Source organism: Camelus bactrianus, chromosome 15 (genome assembly GCF_048773025.1).
Source record: "Camelus bactrianus isolate YW-2024 breed Bactrian camel chromosome 15, ASM4877302v1, whole genome shotgun sequence".
Classification (NCBI taxonomy): Eukaryota; Metazoa; Chordata; class Mammalia; order Artiodactyla; family Camelidae; genus Camelus; species Camelus bactrianus.
In genome coordinates this window covers 36,426,547-36,442,237 of record NC_133553.1, presented here as the reverse complement: position 1 = coordinate 36,442,237, position 15,691 = coordinate 36,426,547, and the positions used below count along the sequence as shown (strand labels likewise).

Genomic DNA, 15,691 nt, shown 5'->3' with positions numbered 1-15,691 from the left:
ATGAGTAACAGAAGATGGACGGTAATCAAAATAGGAGGGAGGGTTAGACCACGGAAAAGACCTGAACAAGAAGTAAAAAAAGAAAGTTGCAAGTAACAAGGAAATTTTCTTTTGGAAAATACGATTATCTTGCCCCTAACACGTGTTCTTTATTCTCTCTGCTCATCAACAGGGTAAGTGTTTACCAGTGGCATTCCTCTCCTCATTTACTTCCTTCTCTGCCATACTTCCCTTGTGGGAAAATGGCTAAAGTGAGGAGTCTGGGAATGGTGGGTTAAAGAAAGAGAGGGTGGTACATGGGGAGTCGCCCATGCAGCCCTTGGCCACATGAGTAGTCTTGTCCCATGTAACAAGGACACCCTGTATGTAGCAGGTGACCTACAGAGATTGTGGGATCTCTGTCTGAAGTGTTCAAAGGCAAAGAGAGATCATATCTTGTTTAAAAATTAACAGTCATCTACTCCAAGTCAGGAAGCCAGGCCAGATGATCCCTTAAAGTTCCTCCATTTAGGATTTGATGTTAATTCTTTCTAAAAACTTTTAAAGGACAAGAGACTTGTTCACACTAAGTACATTTTTAACAGATTACAGACTATTTAATGAAATCATCCGCAGATTTAAAATTAAGTTTTCACAGTAAGAACTGATCAACAATGAAAGGCCTTTCTGTATACGGCTAAACAAAAACTTCAAACATTAAATAAAAGCCACTTGAAAACGAAAGTTTGAACTACTTTGAGTAAAAAAAAAAAAAAAAAAAAAAAAGGCAAGGAACACAAAACTCCAGCTTATAAAGCCAAGGAAAGTCTGCTTTCTTCCAAAATGAGTCTGATTTAGACAGTAGTACCAACCAAGGAAAGGAAAGTTTTTTAAATGACACAGGAAGTATGTGACCCTGAGTGTGTTTCTTGGGAGTGAGTCATGTCATAGGACGGCACAAATGCAGTAAATGTCAAGATGTTAATAGTTCACTTCATTTATAATCTACATTGCCCTTCCTGAAATAGAATTAATCTCTTCAATTTTACACATTAAATGAACCAACATATGAATATATTTTCATCAATGTTTAGTAAAAGGGATAGCAACTTTGTACTTTCACGTTTGAGTTGAAATTACCAACATAAAACATAGAGATAACAGAACCACATAAAACAGTGAATTTATCCCCAAATGATACAATTCTAGATAAAAATGACAAAAGGTCAAGAGTAAAAGTTAGAGATTAAAAAACAAAAACAAAACAAAAAACGTTAACATTTATGGTTCCCTTTACTCCTGATTTCTGTCCCTGTTTGCAACTTTGGGATTTGGAAATAAGAGGAAAGAGAAGAAGCAAATAAGCAAAAGAGACACAGAGAAGGGGAGAAATGGAAAAGAAAAATAAGAGATAAAATGGAAAAAGTATTAGAGAACATAAATGTAGCCTCAAAACCAAGTTGTAAGAATTAGACTCTTCAAGTCCTTAGACTTAGCTGTGGGAAACACATACCCTTCAGAATATTCCTAAAGACAAACTTAACCAAAAAAGGAAGGTTAGACATTTTTAAAAAGGCAATGATTTTCAACATTTTAGATACAGACTCGTTTCATGATCCGTAAGCCTCAACAGCAAGCGACAGAGCTGGGAGTCAAACTCAGGTCTACCTAACTCCAAACTCCATGCTCTTGAAATCATATCTAATGTCTCCCAGATGTCCCTTTGGTCAGGCGGCCACAATAATTTTAGGCAAGTGGATATTTCAGTGAGGAGGGACCATCACACTCAACCCACTGGGGGGAAATCCACATTGCCAATCACTATTGAATATTGTACAAAGTCCACTGGGGACACTGTCTCAGTACTGAATGTCCTTATTTATGTGGCTTTTTCCCCCTAAATGAAGAATTCATTAATTATCAGAAACTTTAGTAGGTATTTCCAAAAGCTGTTTCTCCACAAGAAGACAGGAGCAATTATTAACAAAATAAGTGAAATTAACTTTAGACAATGAAAGATTTAGAGAACATGTAAGTTTGTGAGACAAGGAAGCCCAAACCAGAGACACTTATTTAACACAAATTATGATGATGGAAGAATAGTATATGAGACAGACTTATGGAGCGGTGATTCCAAGATGGCAGATTCTAGGTTGAACAGTATTTTTTAAAAGGCAGTTGAGACTATCAATCAAATCAATAGAAGTTTAAAGAAGGGTAAAATAAAAAATATCCAACTTAAAGCAAATGAGAAATTCCTTGCAGCACAAACTATAAAAAACAGCTATATAAATCTTCAATTAAATAAAGCAAAAGGTGATAGAAAAAACTATCACTTGCTTTCTTAGGAAAAATGTGATGTATAAGAGGGAAAAAAGTCAACATAAAACAAATTACTTCTGTATTTCAAAAAAATATTAGGAATCAGTTATCCAGCGTTCACACTATATTCAGAAATTTGGGGGAAAGTCATAGAAAGATGTAAATCTAGGTTTCTTCACATCAACAGGTTCTCAAAAACAGATTTTATAGACTAATCAATGCATATGGGTGTCGACAGAGTTTCATGTCATGAAAAGTGGGATAATTGAACAGTAGCGAGTAAGAAGAAAAGGGGAAAGCACTGTCCTGGTGATTAAAAATTTCTCTTTCACACATCAGCAATCATTCATTTCTCCATTTTAGCTTTTCTTTCAGTGAAGTCTAAAAACCTACAAGAGAAGTGGTGGACATTAATAAAAACTTAATTTAAGCAATGTAACATAAGAAATAATGGCACTGACTTGTTCCAGGGTTTGAAGCATTTAATTATCACTTTAGAAGAGATCTTATTTTTATTTCCCCTGAGGAAATACAGCCTATTTTAGCACACTGCTTCTGAAAAGACTTTTTCAAAAATAAGTCATCCAACTGGACAAGGCAACTGATAGCTATGTCTATTAAAAAATAGAATCAATATGAAAGCTTTCTCAGACTTGCAAGGTTTCTGGAAATGCAAATTATCACACTACATTCTACAATTCTGAGTGATTTCTTTGAAAGTCTAATGTTGTTTCACCATTAAAAGTCACCATAAGGAAACAGATGCGCAACAGTAACCTGCAAAGGAATGATGGAACAACACTTACTCGGCTTCTTGGGGCATTTCTGGCATTTGTGGAAGCCCCAGGAGGTGCCCACGGTTCCACAGCAGTCCTCTTGCTTTGAAAGGCCAGGGAGCGCCTTGCCACACTGCAATGATGAGGTGTGAAATACGAAGGTTAATTGAATGCAGGATGCCCAGCTCCAGAGCACTGCTGTGCTTCACCGTCACATTATAAAAGAGTTCCCTTGTTATGGACACAGAGCTGGGACAGGGGTGTGGGGTGGCTCTGAAACCTTGGAACAAAACACCAGGACACAATCAATAGGACACTAAAATGAACAAGCATATTTCCAAGAGCTCCTGGGCATTGTGAGCATTTTCAGAAAACCTGTCACTGTTCAGAGCACTGCATAAAACTGAACTTTTCAAAGCCATTTTTTTTCCTTATTAAGAACCTCAAAACTTAAGAGAGAAGTTAAACTCTGAGTTTCAGCTGTCTGTTGAACTCTCTGCTGTGGACCCTCAGGGAACAGAGCTGTAAGGGAGAGGTGAGGACAGAGACCTTGAGAACGTGGCACAGATCCCATCTACAAGAGGTCCCTGTCCTCCTGCCACACCAAGACCTGGGCCAGACACCAGCAGGGCCGAGCCAGGTCAGCTCTGCGAGACGAAGGCTCCAGGCATCCAAGCAGCCTGACCCAGGGAAGGCAGCCCAGCTCGGAAGGTGATGGCAGGTTTAAGTCAGGCCAGCAGGCAGAAGGGCCAGGCTTCAAGGCCACCTGAGCAACATGAGTTGACCAATGGAAAGATCCATCTCGACTCCTTGTCACTCAAGGTCAGATGAGGCTGGGAGGCAGGGGTCTCAAGTGAGAGCAGCTCCGTGAGGCTGGGAGGGCTCTAGGAAAACATACTGCTCTGGGTACCAATTCTGAGGGGGTTGTGCAGGGACGGCCACTTGGCTCTTCATCCCTTCTGTGCAGGCTAAGCCCACGTCCCACATCTAAGGGGGTCCCTCTGCCTCAGTCTCTACAAGATTCTCAAACGGTTTCCAGAGCCATCTTTCCAAAGACAAATCTGATCACAGTACCCTACTGACTGAAAAGTTTCAGTCACCCTCTGCCATCTGAAGACTGCCAACTCCCCAGCATGACATGTAAGGCCCTGCCTGTTCTCACCTTAGACCAGCTTTCTTCCCCGTCCCCTCGGCCTCTGCATCCATCCTTCAGGCACATCAAAGGACTCCTTATTTTCTGTACCCCAACCGTCTTTCCAAAAAGCGGTTTCTCCTCTCTGGAATGTCCTTCCTTCTTCCTTTGCCTGGAGAAACTTTCTTTATCCCGTAAGCCGCAGCCCTGGAGAACCCTCACTGGAAAGCCTCCTGTCGCCTCAATTTCAGCCCCTTCCTCCAACCAGCCTCCCTCCTCCAGGGCACTCTCTACACAGTTCCGCTGCCTCTGCTATGCGTTCTAATTAAATCCAGATGTATCTTATTCATCTGTATAACCCAATACACAGGACACATGGCAAATAAATGCTCAATAAGTCTTGAGGGAAGGAAGGCACACACAAGCGGAGGAACTAAGGAACAAACTAACTAGCTGCAGTCCATCCAAGGATGCAGCGGTTCTGTGAAAAACCATGGAAATGAGCACACTCGCCCAGGCTAGTGAGCAGAACACAGCGACAGACAGCCGGGGCAGGTGGTGACTCCTGGAAGGGCAGCGGAAAGTAGACGCCAGTCACCAGGCAGGCCTCCAGGGACAGCCCTGCTTTCCCGCTGGGTCCGCCCACGCAGGATTCCGAATGAGGCTCTATGTGACTCCATGTCCGAATTGTAAAACAAAACCAGAGAAGGCCCAGCACAGTTAATGAAGTTTTAGTTACATCTAGCTTTGAAGTCCTTGGGTTTTTGTGGTTTTTTATGATTTCGACAGGATGTCATACGCTCTCCCAAAATCATCTATGATGAGCAGGGGGAGAGGAGAGGGAGAAGGGGGAGGGAGAGGGAACTCATGTATGAAATAGAGAACCTGAGGCAAGAAAAGCACATGCTGGCTGGGTTCAGGACGTTCCCAGACTCCTCCAGCTTAGTCACAGAAGGCTGAAATCTGAAATAGGAAGCATGGAAGAAGGAACACCGCTCCAGGCATCAGACTGGAAACAAAATAATTATGTTAAGAACGCAGTAGTCTCCACCGTTGCCATCTGCTGCCAGAGCGTGCTTCCAGTGTGTTCCCAGGTTTAGCATCAGATTTATGTCAGATACCAGCGCGTTTCCAGGTTTAGCAGTCAGGTTTACATAAGACACCAGTGCACATCCCATGTAGACCAGTCTCCTCCCATACTCTCTAGGTTCTTCTATAATCAAGCAAAACTCTCAACACGTGCCATTTTTATATGCTCCAAATTTTAGTAGCAGTTAAAATCCAATTTTCACCTCAGATTCCTAGAATGTTTTATTTAGGAGGGCAAAAATAAATCATTTCTCAATACCAGGCCTCAGAAAAGGTACAAGGTTTTCATTACAGGATTCAGGCCGCTTTATCCTATGGCTTTGTTTTCGCAGGTCCACAGCCAAGAGCAGCACAAGCCATCCAAATCGATTAAATAAATGGCAGTGTAGGTGGTACCATGACACTGTGTGTTCTCAAAACCAGGTCTGCACAGTATGAGAAAAGACTGCACGGGATGAAGTCAGGCTTCTAACAAGGCATGAGGTTTCATGTTTGTCCCTTTAGTTATTTAACTATGCAGACTTCAATGTGTAGCCAGGAACTCCAACTCAGACATCTTTGTTGCCATACCCAGGGCTCTCACATAATAGACCATTCAACACCACTAGGTCTTTTCTGTCTAAGCCTGTCTTTCATTTCAAAGCATATCTTACAAGAAATCCAGGAGAAATGTGTTAAATTTATAACCCAATATTTAGCTATTTCAGGTCAGAGAGAAATATCTATCCTGTCCATCGAGCAACATGATACAGTTCCTCAAAGCGCACACAACCTGGTGCTGCAGGCGAGGGGACACTATGACCCCACCTGCTGGTGCTAGGATTCCAGCAGATGCATGGCCCACCTAGGGCAGTCCAAACGGAACAATGAAGGTTCTGGTAATCAGGTCCTGTGAATGTCAAGTGAAGAAAGCAGAGACAGTAAGATGACGTGCAGCCATGATGGCGGAGTGCAGGTGTGTTAAACAAACTCATTGCCTGAAGTTAGTTGCATGACTAAAGGCTGCAAATCCAGGAAGAGAGGCTCCAACTCATTAAGCAGGAGACTTTCAACAGTTAAGACTCCTCAACAATGCAAGAGGCTGACATCTTCGTTGGGAATGAAGGCTGGAGGACCATCTCTCATCAAGTCCAGGATATGAAGCAGGTAAATCGTATGGTTTCTGCCACATCTGGGGTGCTATACACTGACAGGCTGCAGTACTTGATTTAGGAAATGCAAATTACTACACACTAGAGGCAATCTCAAGTACTTCTGTTGCTCTCAAGTCTGTAACAGAACTGTGTCTGGGCAGATGCACTCCTACCCATCTCCTATGTCTTACCTCCTCCCTTCTATCAGCATCTCCAGAGATGCTTACCCCAGCCTGAGCCTCTTCCTAAAGGACTTCTGCAAACTAAATTAAGAAAAAAGAAAATCAAATAGAGCTACTCGCAGCCCCAATCATCATGATCCTTAGAAGACTGGGTGCATGGAAATAACTCACTGACAGTTCCCATCTTTATTAGCACTATACATCAGAAGGTAAGACTACTTAAAAATCATCACAATTACTCCATGAATGTCAATGGTTTGACTTTCACAACACACAATTATTCCAAGCCATGGTATGAAAATCTTTAATTGTTCACCATTGTGAAGAAATTAACAGACTGCAAGACAATGTACTATTCTAAATCTTGACTTGATTGAGAATACTTAACTGTAGACTTATCTACAATACTGACTTGCAAAAACTCACTTTTGAAATACCGTACCCCTTTCCTGATACTCAAAATAAAGCTGTGATCACAGCTGGTTTTAGAACTCCCTACAAATACAGGAGCTGAAATGTTCAGTCTTACATGTATAAAGGCTTACAATTTTTGTCAATTCAAAACTCATGGGAGTTGCTCCAGAGATGAACGGTAACTTGAAGAGGGGATAAACATGGGAGCATGGTTTCAAGTGATTCAATTTTCATGCCTTAAAATTACAGGTACCTATAAATATCTTCATCTCAAGCATGTTTGCTGCACCGGGCAGTGGATCTGTCACAAGGAAGCTCCAGCCTTGGGGAAAAGAAAGCAGCAATGGATGGGAATCATTAGACCGGGGTCTAAACCCAGGCTCTCACTGATGAGCAGGGAAATGCTTCACCCATCACTCAGCCTTACTAGATAGAAATGAGACAACGGGACAGTAATCCCAAATTCCAAGGACAGTGGTGAGATCAAATGATGCACATCCAAGCATGGCTGACCCTACTCCAGCAGCTCTGCTGTGGGGACTAGAAGACGGCGGTCTTTGGGGCCATGTGTTACAGCAGGACAGAGTGTCGGGTACACAGAGCATGGGCTGGTTCTGCACCGTCCTCCTCGGAGGACAACCTATCAAGTGTCCTACTGCTGGCCCGTTTGTTATGCTCTCAGGATACCTTTATTCAAAGAGTTCAGCTAGTTCACCAGTAAAAGGGCCACTTCATAAAGATGGTGACCATGTCAAGGACTTACTACTTAAGACATTTAAAAATGATAATACTGAAACACTCTTACATATTATTCTTATCACGTGTTGGTAACTCATTTTCTTTTGTTATCAGGAACCATTATAAAAAAAAGTATGAAATACTCTGAGTTTGAATAGGGAACATTTTCTCAAAGAGATTAAGGCACTGGAATGAAATAAATAAATAAAACTTAAAATGTTACAATGATGCAGATTTTTTTAAATGCTCCTGGAGATTGCACTGAAGTGAAACTTGAAAGAGAGAGGCTGATTCACTGCAACTCCTTCTTATAAGAGTGTACAGGGCTGTGTTTAGGAAACAGCTGAACAAGGCAGTGACTCAATGGCTGGACTAGGGAGAGAGATTCCCAAGGCATGGAGAAGTTTTTGCTAAGCCCAAGACCTAACACCCACTGGAAGGGACCCCAGGGTGGGGCTGGAGGAAGGACAGAGGAAGGCAGGCCAAATACAAAGGAACAGAGAGCAGGTAGGGAAGGAGAGCAAGGTGGAGCTACACCATGGACAATTCTCCCACTTTGGGATTCGATTTGTAGTCAGGTATCAAAATTAATCAGGAGTCAGGGAAACGGAAGTGTCCGTTTCCTCTCCCAAAGCAAAAACGTTTTGGATTGCTTTGGATGAAATATCTAGCATCTTCACAGTTATGTAGCAAACGTGGAAATAGTGACCAAAAAGAGAAGAGGAGGAAAAGATTACACCTTTTTATAAAAGTGTCTTATTCTACATCTGATACTTTCCCTCAAAAGAGAGAGAGAATTATCAGGATAGAATACATCATTCATAGGGAAAAAAGGGAAGAAATTATATTTAAGGTCAACATGATCAGTAATCAGAGGACCAAAATATGAAACTGGACAATACAGCCCACTGGCTATACTTCTCAAACAACTAGCAGAAGGGAGATTTGAAGTCCACCACTAATGATCTGTTTCCCCAATAAATGCTGCCCCCAACAAGAGACGTCCTAACACAGAGCAAACTCCCAGGCATCTCTATGTTTGGCAGAGTCAGTGCTTTGTGAAACTGACCTTTCCACACAATCATACTCCCTGAGGGCCCAGTGAAAAGTGGTGTAACGATGACCTGCAACTGAGTAAATGATAAGAGCTCAGCTTCTGAAGTTGGACCAACACAGGTCGAAATCCTCACTTTTCCCATCACCACCTACATGACCACGGGCAAAACTCTCAACCTCTCTCTGCCTATTCCCTCTATAACATGGAACTAAAAATGTGCACTTTCACAGAGCTCTCAAGAAAACAGACAATACATGGAGACAGATTCTCCATGAGACAACCACGTGGCCAGCATACCCTCAAGCTCACAATTAACATCAGACTCCTTCCTCTGGGCCCTTCATTTAAAAACCTGGGCTTAGTTAACAAATGACCATGCAATCTAACAGTTACTGGATATACAATGTACCAGATTCAACTTACAGAGAAGAGATACTTAAAAATAAGTAACTTAGATCTAGACATTTAAAAAGAAAAAGAAGTTTCTTTTGTATAGCACAGGGAATCATGTTCAATATCCTGTAATATCTTTAATGGAAAAAAAATTTAAATGAATGTATGTATGTATATGCATGACTGGGACATTGTGCTGTACACCAGAGATTGACACATTATAATTGACTGTACTTCAATAAAAAAAATTAATAATAATAAAATAAAAAACAAAAAGATACTCTTACAATTTTGCTAAAAATGTTCAAGTTTTCAAAAAAGTGCTCTGACTAGTTAAAAAAGAAGATCAAGGAGTAAATGCCATGCAGAGTTTGTGATTAATTGGATTTCATTTTAATTCTACTCAATAAGGACAACATGGTATCAGTGAATTACTATAAACCAATTATTATCAATCAATTACTATCCATGTTCAAGTAGCAGGCAGATTCCACTTTCGAGACATCAAAATCCTTCTTGTCACGTGCCATGTCTTGGTACCAGAGGACCAAGACCAGGAAGTCAAAACAATGAAGCCTGCTCTGCATCCATTCCCAAGCATCCATGGCCCAATCACAAAACACTGAGGAACACGGAACTCCCCAAGACGGGTCCCAGAGAACACACCTTTTCTCTCATGTTCAGCGAGTATTATGGACTGAATGTTGGTGTGTCCCTCCATGCAAATTGACGTGTGGAAGCTCTGATCTCTAATGGGATGATATTAGGAGGCAAGGTCTTTGGGAGGTCATGAGGGGGGGGCCCACGTGATAGGATTAGTGTCCTTACAAGGAGAAGACGACACACTAGAGCACTTTCTGCCTCTGCCATATGAAGGCAGTGAGAAGGTGGCCATCTGCAAACCAGGAAGAGAGCCCTCCCAGGGACTGACTCTCTCAGCATCTTCATCTTGGACTGTCCATCTCCAGAACTGTGAGAAAATTAATACTGGTTGTTTAAGCCACCCACACATGGTATTTTGTTCTGACAGCCAAAGCTGACTTCTACAGACAGCAATGGTTTCTGGTGGGCATCTCCATGCCCAGAAGAGATGGCCTAAGAACCAGGATTGAACAGTACAAATATTGGAACAGGAACCAGAAAGCCTCAGTTGTAGTCCTTACCTACCATAAACTCAACATAAGGCATGAAGCAACTTAATTTCTCTCTGGCCTTCAGTTTCCTCACCGATACAATTCTGAGGGCAGACTAACTGCTAATATTCACTGATGTGCCAAAATTTTAAGATTTTATGAAGACTCTGGTGCAAGGCTGAGGGTAACCAGGCAGCTATGGTGGAATAGTGTCCTGTGTCAGGGCAACCCTGTGAAGGTTGCTGTTCCTTAACTGTTCAATTCCATGCGGCCCCATGTTCCCTAGTCCTGACATTACACCCTGACCTGGAGCACCATGATCAGTAAGGACCAGCATGGGGCCCCTCTTCTGGACCCTGCTTCACTGCCTCCCTTTTCCTGCTCATCAGTACTCACAGAAACAGCAAACTTCCCTGAAAACAGCCATGGCTCTTAACTCCTTTTTAAACCATAAGAATTATAATGAATAGACGATTATCAATAGACAAAATACTAGAAATCATTCAGGACAGTCATGGAGATGCAGATTTTCCATGCTTTGAGCTGTGACTCACTGAAAAGTCACACTATGGCTGATCAACCCACACAGCCCAGGTGTCCCATAAACTATTCCAAGTGTGCAACTGCCATGCCCCACTCTACCCTCACCCAAAAGCATCCTACTCCAGGGCTCTGGCACAAAGCCTGGAGGCGCTCTGGCAAACAGAAGCTACACCCTCAATTCTATAAATTTGGTTGAGGAATGCGGATCCCCCCCGCCTCCTTTTTTTTGGAAAATCTTGGACTTCTTTTCATAAAAACTAGAATGAGGGCCCTCAGGGGGAACGTTCTCACCATACGCAATGTAATGATGAATCCAAACTTCTGTCGCAGCTCCTCTTTGTTCCTATCAATCTCTTTGCTATGATATACACATTTCCACTCTGGCAAAACGACTTCTGCCCATCTTCCGAGTAGAACAGTGCTCTTCTAGCCTGTGGACCAGCTACGGCTCCAAATCAAGCTAGAAAGCCTCATGAGAGCTCTTCACTGTCCATGTACCAGAACATTAAACATGTTTATTTCCATGTGCCAATAAGGAAAAGGGTCCAAATCTCTGAACCCTATCACTAACGCAACTACAGCAACACATTTGATCAACTTGTTCTGAAGGCCTGCTGTCATAAAGGAGAATATCGTACGACGGGGCCCTGGCAGTGGAACAGGCATTGTCTCATAAGAAGAGGAAAACGCTTAAATACTTCCAGATTTTCTAAAAGAACTTGTAAAAAATTTGCTTTGGCTTGAGTAGAACATTCTTTATAGGCAAGGTTTTTTTTTTCTTTTTTTTTTTTTAAAGTCCACCCAGCTTTCTTTTATTAGAGTAATTAAAACAATGTTAGGCATTTGGGGTATCTGATACAACCCTAATCCTCTGATATTTCAGGCTATTGATTTTACAAAGTATCTACTGTGACTAGGGCATTAACTGTTGGAAATGTATCCACATTGATTTCTGACAGTGTATTTGTTTAAAGCCGGCTGAAGCCAAACCATTGGCTTCAAGGAATTCCAGACAACTACTTTAGTTTTATGAAACAGTATTTTTTAAAGTTACACTAAGGCAAAAATGGTTTTAAAGTAACTTAAAAGGGGGAAAAGATTCTTAAGCATGAAACTTACCATTCTACTTGACATCTCTTCTAAATAAATGATCACATTTGGGCTGCCTACTCTCTCCACCTCTCCAAGGATTTGAGCATTTCGACAGTCAAGTCTATTTAGTTGTGGTATGTCTTGCTATTCTTACATTGCAAAAAGAGTAATTATGTTTTGTCATGATTATATTCCAACATCCTATTTCCCGCTGGCCTTCCTTCCCTTGCAGCAAAAACACAAATTACACCATAAATTCTAGTACTAGATGGTACGAAGATGCAACTTATCCTAACTTCCATTACCAAGGATGTATTCTTTATAAAGAGAAAGTCAAGGTGAGGGAGGAAATAAAGATGAGTGTGTAGACACAGCATGATTATTACCTCTACAGCAATCTGATCACTCCCAAACGATGAACTTAAGGCCTATTTCCCCCCATGCTTATTTCTAGGCCTGTACTGAGAGAAACTCTAGGAGGCTGCCTTGCTTGTCAGTTTCCTTTTTGTTTACGTAGGGAGGCTGAAAAGAACAACAAAACATTTGGGGTCTCACAGCAGTAAGTCAACTGTTAACACGTGCCTCATTTGGTTAAGCTTTCGGTTTTTCTCTATTTCATCCAAGTACACAGAACTCAAAACTAATAATTACCTGTGGTTTGGTCACCAGTAGTGTAGAAAAACTGAATGCCACAAGTCATATTAATAGGTTTCTCTAATTCCCTGTGAGCAGGGAACCATGTCTGTCTCGACCACTGCTCTGCCCCTTGTGGCGGGAACATTTCCTACTCCCCAGAGAACCACTGGCTTCCCCACATTTTCCACTCCCTAACTGTACTGGTCGGCTGGGACTGCCGTAACAAAACACCAGAGACTGGGTGGCTTAAACAGCAGACGTGCATCTTCTCTCAGTTCTGGAGGGTCAAAACCCGAGATCAAGGAGCCAGCATGGTCCATTCTGGTCAGGACTCTCTTCCCAGCTAGTAGGAGGCCGCTATCTTGCTATGTCCTCACATGGTGAGCAGAGGGAGTTCTCTGGTGTCTCATCTTACAAGAATACTAATCCCACTGTATCAGGACCCTACCCTTATGGCTTCATTTAATCTTAATTACCTCCTTATAGACTATCTCCAAGTACACTCACATTGAGGGGTTATGACTTCAACAAATGAGTCTTCCTTTGTTGTAGGAACTGAGAGGCCTTGTGCTCTATGTAGCACAGCAGTAACACAGTGGAGGCCACCAGCGGCCTGCGTCCCTGAGAGATGTGTGGCACGGAGCCCCATTACCTTTCAGACATCTAGTGCATACAAAGTGTAACCTTTTGCTGTGTCTGTTACTACAGCACAACCTAGCCTACCCTGACTAATACTAATATATTTACCGACAGCTCATCTATGCCCAGTGTTGAGCTCAGTTCCTCAGTGGTCCTGTCTTCCTGAAAAGCACAAGCTTGTGGGGAAGAGAAGAGAGGCACAAAATCATCAACTTTACGATGATTAAATTCAAAATGGTCTGACTGGGTTCTACATGCAGTAAAAGTTCAAGGGGGAGAGAGCCATGTGGGCTGAAGAAGGAGTGAAAGGCTTCTTGGAGGAGCCAACACTTGAGTTTCTCAAGTCGGAGTGGATCTGAGAGAGCGTTTTAGGTACTGACGATATTCAATGTTTGTACAGTTTGCTCTGCCCATAGATCCTGTGTATATGTGAGAAACATGTGGCGTCTAAGATTGTGGGGGGGGAGGAAAAAAGAAAGATGTCAAAATCACAGTCAGAGGACTGCAGAGCTACAAGAGGTCTTGGTAGTCTTCTCAGCCAAACCAGTTATTTGAAAAATAAAGAAACTGAGGGCCAGAGATATGATGCATTTGCCAAAATGGAAAAAGAGCTATTGACTTGGAAATACCAGCACAAGCTAGTCCCCCCACCTCTCTGAGCCTCAAGTTTCACTTAAGTAAATGGGAGACAAGAATACCTTACTTTTCCTTGTTTTGAAGGTCAACTAAGGTCATAAATGTGAATGTTCTCTATCAACTGTTTTATAAAAACACACTGCCTTACTAAGATGCCTGTCCCAAAGCCACAGAACCTTCAGACCATTTTCTTAACTCCGTTGAAGCTTGCACATTCTAAACCAGTCCTCTTCAAAGTGTTGTCTGGACAGCATTGCTGTCTTTATTCAAAATATGTAGAACTTTGGTGTCTGGATTTCAGAATTCTCTTCAGGACTAAAGACGTTATTTTAAATACCCTCAATGGTGGCAAATCGCTGCTCACTAGAGGCTGAAGTGACCATTGGAATCTTTTGGATTCATTGAGAATATAGTAATGGGTGAGCAAAATATCAAGGACTTAATTTTCATGAGCAGCTCATTAACTCATTCTGAAACAATTACTTCAAAACAAGTTAAGGCGGGGAGTATCTCAGTGGTAGAGCACATGCTTAGCATGCACGAGGTCCTGGGTTCAATCCCCAGTACTGCCATTAAAAAAAAAATAAGCCATTTAAAACAAATCTCAAAACTGCACAATGGTAGTATCATTAGAATAAATGCACAGTTTCAAAGAGATCTTGCTGAAACAACATCCAAATATACATATAAATTCTTTTATACATAAAAGAAGACAAGAGGAGAAAAAAAATGGAAGAATGAGGGAAAAAATACTACTATCATCAATGTGGGGGAAGGTGAAGGGTGGAGTCAGGGAACCTTTTTGTTGTCTTTCAACATGGGACAGTGTTGCTTTTTTTAGTACAACTTTATGGGTCAGGTTTTTTGTTTGTTATTTTAGTAAACCAGATGGTTCCACTTCATGTTTGCAAAGCTCAATTCCAACAGGTCACGTAGACAAAGTCAAGAAATGACATCAGATCCTAGAAATATGAGCTGTGACTCTTCAAACACTTTTGTAATGTATAGAGTTCAAACCGACCATAGACTCAAGCCATGGTCTCCTAAAACCACTTCCAACATACCTCAGAACCATCATGTTCAAATGTAATCACCACAAATCTTGCCACTTTGGCAAGATCAGAAGTGACGTAACATGCATCCACTCTGAACCGCCTCATGATTATTTTCAATGCCTACTCCTCTGCATAAGCAGGAGTCTAATTAATAGGTATATTATTTTAGTGAGCGCCAGAGGTAAAAAAAAAAAAAAAAAAAAGATGGAAATCTGCTATTTTATGTCCTGATAAAGGTACTTCCACTGCCAATAAAATGAAAAACATCTGAGAAGACCAAAGAAGCATAAACTGGTCTGTTGAACAGGTCAGGGTAAGTGAACTTTATTCAAAACTGACAGCCTCTTTGGTGCCCAGACACTGGCCTGGGGAAAGACTGGACATTAGGCTGTAGGAAGGGTAATGTCTGGGTCATCACCCATTCTCTGAACCACTCTACTTCAGTTCTAAGAATCTATATTTTGATTCAACTAATGTCCCAGCCCTACATTCTCAATCTAAGTAAAACCAGCGGTTCTTCCCGCCACTGGCAGAAGCCCAGTCACATGGAGACATGGTTTCTTTCATACACAGTACGTTTCCCCTTTGGGTCTTATTCCTGTCTTTACTGATCTTTTCAACTCCAAGGAAGAGAGCCCTCGGCACAAAGCCCATCTGGCAGAGGTGGCTGGAGCAGTACCAACTGACACTGCAGAAGTCTGGGACCAGTCACCCACAATGCGTGCGACACCTTCAGTGACAC

The 15,691-nt window shown here is 41.9% G+C and overlaps 1 protein-coding gene across 11 annotated transcripts in view; it reads right to left on the bottom strand.

The window, feature by feature from the left end:
- LTBP1 (latent transforming growth factor beta binding protein 1) overlaps nucleotides 1-15,691 on the bottom strand; it is a 369,687-nt gene that overhangs the window by 147,811 nt on the left and 206,185 nt on the right. For all 11 annotated transcript variants that reach the window (XM_074378708.1, XM_074378705.1, XM_074378704.1 and 8 more), the window contains one exon: nucleotides 3,108-3,210. In XM_074378708.1, coding sequence (XP_074234809.1) covers nucleotides 3,108-3,210 — 103 coding nt within the window. The remainder of the gene's footprint in view (nucleotides 1-3,107; nucleotides 3,211-15,691) is intronic.